Source organism: Protopterus annectens, chromosome 5.part1, assembly GCF_019279795.1.
Source record: "Protopterus annectens isolate FY-2018-M chromosome 5.part1, PAN1.0, whole genome shotgun sequence".
Lineage (NCBI taxonomy): Eukaryota > Metazoa > Chordata > Ceratodontiformes > Protopteridae > Protopterus > Protopterus annectens.
Window position 1 is genome coordinate 285,065,372 of NC_056736.1, and position 11,322 is coordinate 285,076,693.

Here is an 11,322-nt window from a genome sequence, read left to right on the forward strand (position 1 = left end):
TCCCCGTATTTTCTGTCTTCTTTTAGCATTTCAGAACACAGCATTGCAAGAGCCAACATTTCAGTAGGATGCAAAATTAAATGCATATTATATAGATATACATTTATATGTACTTATGTTTTTATATTTAAGTGATTTGTAACCTTGTTTTCTGCTGCAGTAAAAGTTGTGTAACGGGATAGTTTATAGTCATGTTTTAATTGTTCCAGTGCATTGAGAATTGGGAAACCGAATGCTTAACTTACTAACTTCACACATGCAAATGTATAAATAGTTGAGATGGCTTGTTATCTGCCTTGCAAATTATGTAATTATTAAAATGGTAAACTGACTTATCAACTTTGCCCTTTAAAATTCAGGAGTCTTTGTGAAAATCTTACTATGTTCAAGTGAAAACATATACTGTTTATAAATTATATGTAAAGAAGTAAATGTAACGACTAATATTTATCATGCATTAAGTATTTGCTAACTGCATTAATGACTAAAGTACATTGATTTATGTAAGGTATAGTGTTATTTAGACTTGTGTATTTTTACATAATAAGTCAGAAATCTAGATCTTTAAGTTTCTTCTCATGTCCTTTGTGTTAAAATACATGACTGTAAAAACTAAAAATAATAGATTTGCAATGTATAAAATAAAAATATAATTTCATGTTTAGAAAAGCAGTGGCATGTTGAAGTCATCAAACACAAGGGAAGATGCAAACCTTTGAATTTACCCTGGATACTATGACATGTTTTGTTACTTTCTACTATTTCAAATGCATTGCTACATGATTTGAATAGGTGCTTCTTCTATTGTTTTAGTGACTAGTTTATGGATTGCTTTGTTCATATATTAACATCTTACTGTACCTTTGTAGTACACATACAACAATTTAGCCTGGGTTATGTTAAAACTAAAGCAATAAAAAGACAAAAATAAAAAAATGCATACCCTTTAAACTCTCACATGTTAAGCATTAGAAATGTTATGCTAGGTTATACTATTTGTTCTTTTTTAATAGCATACTTGCAACATGATGCACTTTCTGTAGATATTATAGTACTGTGTACACTGTTTGCACACTTCCAAACCTAGACATATAATGTTGTTTTTAGTTTGCATGTTTTCTCAGGAGGGAGAACTGCATTGCCAGATGTAATTATCATTGTTTTACAGTTTGCAAGTAGACAGACGTCATAACTGATTGAACAGAGATATGAAAACATGTTCAGTTTTCATTCTGTCCAATGTGAGGGGTGTGACTACATTGCCTTTAACCTTATCAATGGCTTTCAGCCTTTCTGATGATGCAGTTGATATGGCAAACTGACGTTACTAGGTACTGACTCTAGGATTGTCATAAGGGAAAAGGGGGCCTCCCTATCTGAGCTGCCAGCGGTGGGTGGGAGCTGGCTTCTCTCTAATATAAACCATCACAGCCGCTGCAATTCTGTACCAGATTCTTGTAAAGCCATCTATTAGCCACTGACCAGCTACTTGCAGCCATGGTTCTTTGGGATGCTGCCGAGAAAAAAGTCATCGCCTCTGTCTGGGCAAAAGTGGACATTGAAGCTGATGGCTTTCAGGCTTTGCTAAGGTAAGAAACAGAGTGAACCTACTTGTTGAATTATAACATCTTGAATTAAAAATATATAGATTAGCAAAGGCATCAATTTCTCAGAGAAACTACAAGCAACACTTGCACCTGATAGGTTTAATTAATGTGATATTGAGTTGAAAAGCTTATTTTTGTACAGCAGCTGGAAGTAATGTACACATCTTTTTTCAGTATTGCACCTTTAAATCAGATGGGGAAATTATCTGGGTCAAAAAAAACTGAGGAGATGTTCCTTCCAGTCAGTATTAACAGGTTTGTTGCAGGGGAAAATATAAACACTACATTTATTAAAATAATGGTATGAATTGTAGGACTGTTTTATAACAAATAAAATACCACAGTAGGTGACAATGTCATGGTTTGTTGTTCCTACTGTTTGTTGATAAATGGAAGCATGTCTCCATGGGGGATGGGTTGGTAATTACCTTTTGCATTTCTGTTTTATTTCCTTTTTGGATATATTTTTTTGAAAAGAGGAAATAAACAAATAGTACAAAAAAAGGGGAACTGTGTCTGAATGCAGGACTGGAGAGTCACTACAATAAAGAAAATAGACATGGGGCTTCAAACTGCAGAGAGGTAAAGTAAAATATAAAATTAGTTACTATTGTATTGAACAAAGAAAGCACAGGAAGACAGTTGAAAAAACAAATATTTTCAATCACTGTTCTAATCCTTCGACAGGAAGGAGAAATAATATGAAGTGGGGTAGGTAGCAGTGAATCTGTGTTAGGCTTACCTCTCAGCTGTCTCTGATCCTGCAGAATATCCCTAATTCTGCCTTATATTGCCATTTGTAAAATATTTGATTTTGTGTTACATTACTGAGGATTACACTCAGTCAGCATCAGCAGAGCTTCATGCTTGTCACTGTTCACAAAATGCAACACCTGTTGTCTTGTTAACTTGTAAATTAAATAAATAATAATTAAACATTGCCCTGAATTTGGACCCTTGCCACTGCCCCCTCCCCCCATTATCTTTTGGCTTTATCCGGAATTCTTGAGAAATTTAGAATTACGGTATGAATGTCATTTATGAGCCTAGGTCATAATGCCAGACCAGGCGCAGTATTCAGATGACTTCTCTATAAGGTTATAAAAATGGCCAAATATTAATGATATCTAAGAAATTATTTTTAAGTGTTTCAAGAAAACAGAACTGGTTACAGTAAGGTGGGAGACAGGGACTAGACATTTAATCCCATAAACAGTGAGGAAAAGAAAGACCAGGAGAAAACAAACTGGTCAGAATGACCACAGTTATTTGAACATTGATAGAAATCATGATAGAAAGGCATAGTGTAGAGCCTTAGTCTAGGACAGGCATGGGGTAATGTCACTTAGAGCCTACAAGTTAAACCTGACAGAGAGCTTTCATTTAGGTTAAAGGTTGTTCTTCAAACAAATGTAGCAGATACATTAATCCTTTTTTATTAAGCATGCTGTTTATTTATGTAGTTAATATGATTATCTAGCAATCTTAGGAGGTCAAAGGAAATATTTTTGAAGTAGTCCAAACTCAAAACTCAGGCTTCTGCGTTAGTATTTCATACCTCTAGATAGTGTGTCATATTGGCTTTTCGCAGATATTATTTGGTCGTATCTGCATTTAGGAGTATATACAGAACTGCATACCATACCATTCTGCAGATTTGTTGTAGAAAAGGTTGGAGTTTGGCATAATGTATAAGGTGCTTACCTTACAGATATAAAGTGCAGGGCTTGATTTTCATATGGGATAATTGGCTAGGCCTAAAATGGCCCACAAGTGTAGTTATCCAAGTTCTGACTTATGAACCTGTTTGTGATATGGGGTAAGAGCCAGGTAAAGTATAGAGGTACATAAATGGTAAATGAGAAAATATAAGGATTTGATATGTTACCAGAAATATTCCACTAAATCGGGTTAATTTCTTTGCATTTATCTGTTGCCTGTAAAGAGACAGCTTCTGCATTATCTTTTTTACTGACAAGTACTTAATGTGGAAAGATGATTGCTATCAGTGTCTTTGTTTTATAGGACAGCTTATTGTGTGTGTGTGTGTGTGTGTGTGTGTGTGTGTGTGTGTGTGTGTGTGTGTGTGTGTGTGTGTGTGTGTGTGTGTGTGTGTGTGTGTGTGTGTGTGTGTGTGTGTGTGTGTGTGTGTGTGTGTGTGTGTGTGTGTGTGTGAGCATGCGTGCGCGCAATAGGAGGTAGATATTAAGACTAGAAAAGAAAAATAAATAGAAAAGTTTGCCAACAGGTAGTATCTTGACTTTGCATCCTAAAAATACCACCCCATGTACTTGGATTAATGTTCTGTTATTGACACTGTAGCGCAGCCTAATGTGGGGGGGGCTTGTCTCGTGGGGTACTGGGCTTTAAATGAGCTTTTAAGACAAGGTTCTATCTGCTTGAATTGGTGGTGACTCAAATGGATGAAAAGTATCCCATAACTTTCCAGGTGGGCAATGCCTGGCTCAGTCACTTGGCTTTCTGACTTTTAGTAGCTGTCTATACTTCAGAGAATCAGGTCTCCCTGTGTTCAGTATGGTTACATTGTTATGCTTTCATTGAATAATATGCTGGTTGTGGTTGGGGGGCTGTCATAGTGGTTAAGGTGTTTTACCTCATAAACACAAGGTATAGGGTTTGATTCTTACCTTTAAGGGAAACTGGCTAGGCTTAAAATGGCCCCAAGGTGAAATTGCTTAGCACTTACCTATGTGGGAAATGAAAAGGCTGCGTGTAATCCAGTAACTTGTTTCTCCCTGGCATCAGCTGGTTCACTATATCATTGTTGCATGGCCTAAATTCTAATACAGATAAGTTCTCCTCCTTTCTCACAAAGCATTTTTTACTAATCATTTTTCATGAAATAGGAATGTTCAATTTCAGATGTACAAGTTCTGATGCACAACAGGAAATGCTGATTTAACTGCAACACGTATTCCATACAGTTATTTCTAAAATACCTACTTATTTTAAAAACGTATTGCTGGCTTACATTTTTTTTTAGGAATTTATTAAACTTTTCTGAATTCTGCCCTCTTTTTAACTATTGCTTTAGCTTGCTGCTTAATTTATTTGAAATTTGACCATTTAACATATCATGAAGATTTCTGGCATTATAGTGAATTTTGCAGTGTGTTAATCAAACTACTCCAGCAGTATTTTTTTCCTTGTTAAAGGACTCTGCATGTGTATCCCTGGACTAAGAGGTACTTCAGCCATTTTGGTGCCATGTCTACACTCAAAGATATCGAATCAAACCCAAAAGTTCGAGCTCATGGCAAAAAAGTAATGGCTGCTGTGGGTGATGCCATAAATCACATGGATAACATCAAGGGTCATCTTTCACAACTGAGCCAGCTGCACTCAGATAAACTCCATGTGGATCCAGCTAACTTTGAGGTACGTTCAGTGAACAGACAACCTGCATAGGTAGGGAATATGTAGAACGTTTTAGGCTTAAATAGTAAACACAGACTGTTGTGCAGCATAAAAACAGTTTTACACTAATAAGATACCACTGCTTGGAATAGTTGTTTTTGGTCATAAGGCTAAAGACCATTTCACTTTTGTTGGTTCAGCTGGGAGCATGGGGGCAGTAGTTCAGTAACCCACCATCACGGGGAGGAGGGCACCACTCTCTGACATCAAACAAAGGTCTACAGCTTTGCAGCCCAAACATGTACAGCTGACATGCATTAAAGCATGATTCTTTATGTCTGCCTTTGATAACTATGTAGCTAGATGTACAGGACTTGTTAGTACATAATAAGAATGCTTAGAAAATACAAAAATAACACACTGAAGACACATAGTATATAAAAATATACAATATGCTCGATGCCTGTTGACTATTCAAGGATAGTAATTATGATCCTTAGAACTTCTTTTAGAAATAAGTTCTCTTCTAGGTCTCCAGATGCATCATCATTATTGCAAATCAAGTTCTAGTACCTACTTATCAGTAATATAGCATAGTGAAAGCTGTGTGATGATCCACCACTGCACCTCTAGGTTCTAATTTTCGAATTACTGCTATTCTGGCTGAATTTCAGTTTATTTTTCAGAGTCAGGACTTGTATTATTGCATCTTCCAGTATCCAGGCAAATAAGAAGCCATACAACCGAAAACAGAATGAGCTGTAGCATAAAAAGCAATTGAAAGAAGTTAGAATAATTAAAGCAGCATTAAAGGAATTAGCTAGAGCTCAGTTGTGAAGGTGATTTGGTTACTGCAAGATGGGGACAACCTCCATTATCAATAGAAATGGATTGCTTAGGTACCCCATGCACACACAAACACACACACACACACACACACACACACACACACACACACACACACACACACACACACACACACACACACACACACACACACACACACACACACACACATTCTGTCACTAACTCATCACAAAATAAATTCTTATAAATGAGTGCACCTTTTCTGATCCAAGTATTCATGCTTTCTTTATCAATGAATTGCATTGGTAATGCAAATACACAGACACATACACACAGACAAACACAGTCAAACACAAAAATGCACACACAAACACACGCACATACACACACACACACACACACACACACACACACACACACATACAAGCATGCACACGCACAAGCACGCACACACACACACACACACACACACACACACACACACACACACACACACACACACACACACTCATAAACTTTCCTGAAAATTATTAGGAATTAGTACACCTTTTTTTGATCACAGAAATACATGCATAAAATAAATACTCACTGTTTGGTTAATCATCACTTTGGTAAGGTTACAATATACTTTCAGTAGCACACAGCACTAAAGAACATACAATATATCCTTTGCTAATGACACTGTCTCTGATATCTGCTACATTGCATCAGAAACTTGTTATCTTTCCCACACTATGATGCTTGTACTGGCAGGATTATTTCACGTTTTAATTAGAATACAATAGCACCAGCTCCCTAAAACCTCTTTGTTCCTGATATAGTTTTCTAGAATTCTTGAACTCTCATGATTACATTACATTCATGCCATGTGTTCATATGTCTTCTGAATGTTTCTAACTTTGCCACATTTTGTGACAGGGCAATATGCCAGGAAAATCACACTTTTTACGACAAGATTCCACTTCCTTTTTCTTCCAAATTATTGCCCATTCAGTGTCATTTCATGATCTCTGATTCTTAACAGACAACTAGAAAATATGAATATATTTGCAATTCATATCTCTCAACTGTCCAGATTGCTGCCTGTAAGTTTTGGTCTGTTCCTCATGAAATTTGTAGTTTTCTGGCAAATCTTTGAAGACTGAAGTCACAAAAATAACAAGACATTTGAAGTTCAGACTATCACAATTACTATTAGTCTACCAACTTCCTATGTTCTATCAATGTCCTATGTTTTTAAGAGCAATATTTAAAATTGGTCCCTGATTTGGGGCCTTTGTTTCCCCATTATTTCTGGCTTTGTCCAGATTTTCTTTGCAACGAGGTTGAGAGTTACGCTTTGCATTCTGTTCCTGTTCCTAAGTTGTATATCATTATGCGTCTATATCATGCCAACTAGAAAGGAAATTGTCATATCCTGATTGTTGTAACTTAGGCTGGATGACATTATATATTACATATTTTCAGCAGCAGAAGGAAACCATAAACCTGTCTAATCTGCCCTTTTAAGTACATTAATATTCTACCTCCACTCCATTTCTACTTTGCCCTTTACTCTTTTTCTTCACCCATCTTATGCCCTCTCAAATTCCTCTCAGAATTTCTTACCAACAACCCATTCAATTGATGTGCAACACTTTCTGTGAAGAAAAATTTCTGACACCCAGGGCATGGTTATTGCCTACAATCTGTTGCATATCCCCCCCCCCCCATCACATCTGTTCCTCTGTACTTCATGTTCAAAATACCCCCTTCACATCTCCATGACATGATCTTGTACATCAATATTTTGTCTTTGCTGTCTGTTATGGTCTCAGGTGAGAAGACCTCCAGCTTCTCTAGTTTCTGGTCACAGTATTTCCCTTCTATCCCATGGATCTTTCTGGAAGCTTTCCTGTGGATTCCTTCCATCAACCTCATATCCTTTTCCTTATATGGCTTCCAGAACACCATTTATTATTCAGGGTGTGTTTTGACCAAAGGCTTGAAGAGTAGAATATTACCTCTTTGTTTCTAGAATATATCTGCCTGAGAATACTCCCAACTATTCGGTTTGCTGCTGTTCTTGACCTCTTACTCCACAACCAGTAGACAAAATCAGGTGTGATCAACACCCTTAGATCCTCTTCCTGTTCTGTTGCAGTTCCGGTTCCCCATCTGATAATTCATACCAGTGTTATTGTGGCCTAAATCTAGTACCTTACATTTCATTGCACTGAACCTCAGCTACCACCTTTCTTCTAAAATCTTCAGAAAATCCTTCACTGCTGTACCTGTTTTTCTGTCAGCAGCAACAATGTTGATCCTCTTCTCTAGTCCCACAGATATATCTGACATAAAGATTATGAAGGGCACTGGACTCAAGACCGAACTTGCAGTCCTCCACTAGTTACTTTCCTAAATCCTAACATTGTGCCTCTTTCAGAACCCTGTGTATCCTACCATTCAACCATGCAGCTCCCCAGTTTCTCAGCCTTGGTCCTACTACCTAAACTCTCCAGTTTTCCTGTCAGCTTCCTATGCGAATTTGAAAAAAACTCCTTAATAGATACATAGGTAGTTCCTAGGCATACGGCTGAGGAGACTGTTGGAGAGCCTAGCCCAATTTCCCAATTATCTCAGAACACTGTCTGGTTAAGTAACTTGCTCAGAGTACCACAGTAGGCAAATGGAAGCTGGGGGAATAAAACCCTGGACTAGCCTTAATCATCTGCATTAACTAGTCAACAACAGTAAACAAATGGGTATAAAAATAAGAAAGTGTATAATTAATTGTTAGTGATGTCACAAATATGTAGAGAAAAGCAATGCAGAGGCAGACAGAAAAGTTTATGTGAGGGAGAATGTACTGTTCATTTAATTAGCTGTATTTTGCCAACCAGATTATAAAGATTAGCACACCAGATCCCTTTTTCCCAGAGAATATGTATAATCCGTAGTAGATTAGCAGGTAGCAACACTGATAGTGCCTTATTTATGAATGCAGTAAATTACAAATATGAGTTTAAGTTAATATAAGTGAAATACAGTAATAAATTCAGTAAAACATAATAACATGGCACAGGTTAAGTGCTCATTACAACATATATGCAGTTGTTTAATCAAAACAATATCTGACAACATTAAATCTATAATGCCCACTTGATGGAAACATTTTATGGATAGTGTTACAATTGTAGGAATGACAGCAGCATCATAGAACCAAAGTTTTAGGTTCTAATTTGAATGCAGAGAGGGATTAAAATGTTGGTGCTGTACTGAAATAGATTCCTGATGAGATAAGATTGTGTAAAATTATATTTGCTTATTAATATTTGTTTGAACATTGACTTTGTCAGAGTATAGTTGGAAAACTACAGTTAATTACCTTTAGTTTAGAGAAACATATTAGGAACATTTATGGTATACTGTTTGCTGAATTTCATTTATAAGCAGTGTCATTCAAATGCCATCTCTTTGCCTTTACAAAACATAGTACTTCCAGTTATAAAGTTTAGTGCATGGCTCTTGGCTTTCACTATAATAATATTTGGATCTGATACACAATGCTTTTGTTTTTGCAGCTTCTTGGAAACAATATTGTGATTGTGCTGGCAGCCAAATTTGGTGCTGATGCATTTACTCCTGAAGTCCAGGCTACTTTCCAAAAACTGGTGGCTGTCATTTCATCTGCTCTAACCAGAGAATACCACTAGGGCATCTGTGTATGGCACAGGAGTTCATGATGTCCTGCCGGAGTAGAACAACTAAGATTCGGTGGCAGTGGACCTCATGATCATGAAATCGGAGTCTAATATTGAAGGTGGAGGAGATGTGATTATTCAGCACTCAATGTCATTGTAAAAGTGACACAGTCTGAAGAGTAATTTCTGGTGCATTTGGTACAGGCTTAGACTGCTTCAGCTCTGTGCATGTAACAACAAAATGCTACAAAATGTTCTTTCACTGTTAACATTGGCTCAACACCAGAGAGAGTGCCTGCAATGCTATTTCAATGTGTTAACAAAATAAAATGTCTTTAAATGAGCTGGTGGTGTTTTCTTCATTTCTTATGGAATGTAATTTACTTAAATTAGATAACACAAATTATACTAGTGAGGTCTGATTACAAAAATGCAGTGAAAGATTAGACATATTGTTTCCGTTTCTTACTGGAGGAAAATGTGTTCTTTAAGATTGCTGCCTGTTAAACATAATGCATGTTGTGGAAATCTGATAAAAATGTGTTACTATTTTAGGTACAAGTTCATCCTTTTTTTCATCCAGCCACTCTCTCAATCATTCATTGTTCGTTGATGCTATATCCTGACTCACATTTTGGGCTGATATAGTGCATACCATCCACCTACAAATAGTCTACAAATACTCTAGTGTGTGTGTGTGTGCACAAAACAAAATATAAATGAGATTTTAAAATATTGTAACTAATGACTGTTTTTATTCATTGCAAAAATAAAGTGAGGGTAAGGCAGATGGGTTGGCTTCCTTACATCTGTCTATGCTGTTTTTTTAACAGCGACAATTATTAAGCATAATATTTCCATGTAACAACATCTAAGTTAATTATGGCATAAAAAGTGTGTGCTGAGTTTTCTTCTATAATTCCCATCAAGGAACCATTAATGACTGACCATTGTTGTACTACTGACATGCCATGTTCTGTCCAGAACTTGAAACATAATGAACACTCCAAAGCACATAGACAAGACCAGAAATGTATAGAAGGTCATCTATAAACAGAAAAAAGCATGAAGTTCTACATGCATAGTTTTTATTAGCAGTTAAGATTGCTTTATGGAAGCCCAACATTATTCATGCTACTAAGTTTCCAAAAACGTAATTATACAGTCAATTTTTAAAGATGCTTTAAAAATCCTAGTGAGAAATACTGTTCAGTTCTCTTCTGGTTTCTTCTAGATCAAGCCTGCATGTCACCCTGTTTCTGTGCAGGTTTTTAATGGTGATCCAAGTTCCTCCAAGATCCCAGTTTTATACTGTAGGTTAACTTCGATTCTGCAAATTGCCTGTAGGTGTATGTGCAGCATGTGTGAGTGAATGCATATGTTTTGTCTGCAGTAAACTGGCGTCCTGTCTAAAATTAGTTTCTCTACCTTGCTGCCATTAAAGGAAAACACCAGCTTGTTCTACAGTTTAACTCAATCCTTATGTTTCTTTTCTCCCTACAATAAGGTTCCAGGATTGTATTGGTAACAGAAGCCTGCTTGTACTTTTCATAACTTTCATTTCCTTCCCTTGGAATCAAAGGAAGGGAAAGCCCACCTACAAATTTTTAAGCTTAACTTCTCACATACTTTCCAGAAGAATCTGTCTCTGCCTACATTACAGATAAATATGTAGTTTACCCTGTCAGGTACTGCTGTCAATCTTAGATGGGCAACTAATCCTGCTAATGTCAGGTGCACAGCAGCTGTTATAAAATAGATAGAAGTATGTAGAACTGTTTTCTACTGTTTTTATTGCAGAGAGGAGGATAACTAAACACTACCCTTTTATACCAAAACAATGCAAT

At 36.6% G+C, this 11,322-nt stretch overlaps 1 protein-coding gene across 1 annotated transcript; it reads left to right on the forward strand.

Annotated features, from left to right (window-relative positions):
* The first annotated feature begins 1,332 nt into the window (after positions 1 to 1,332).
* LOC122803378 (hemoglobin subunit beta-like) lies at positions 1,333 to 9,818 on the forward strand. The gene is made up of 3 exons (XM_044072956.1): positions 1,333 to 1,589; positions 4,784 to 5,006; positions 9,356 to 9,818. Exons 1-3 carry the CDS (start codon positions 1,498 to 1,500, stop codon positions 9,485 to 9,487), a joined length of 447 nt encoding a protein of 148 aa, XP_043928891.1. The 5' UTR covers positions 1,333 to 1,497; the 3' UTR covers positions 9,488 to 9,818.
* The last annotated feature ends 1,504 nt before the right edge of the window (positions 9,819 to 11,322 follow it).

Bases quoted from the DNA above. Each gene is read 5' to 3' on its own strand.
- LOC122803378 (XM_044072956.1), top strand. From the start codon at position 1,498: ATGGTTCTTTGGGATGCTGCCGAGAAAAAAGTCATCGCCTCTGTCTGG. The intron at 1,590-4,783 runs GTAAGAAACAGA...TCCTTGTTAAAG, and splicing joins GGCTTTCAGGCTTTGCTAAG to GACTCTGCATGTGTATCCCT. The intron at 5,007-9,355 runs GTACGTTCAGTG...TTGTTTTTGCAG, and splicing joins TGGATCCAGCTAACTTTGAG to CTTCTTGGAAACAATATTGT.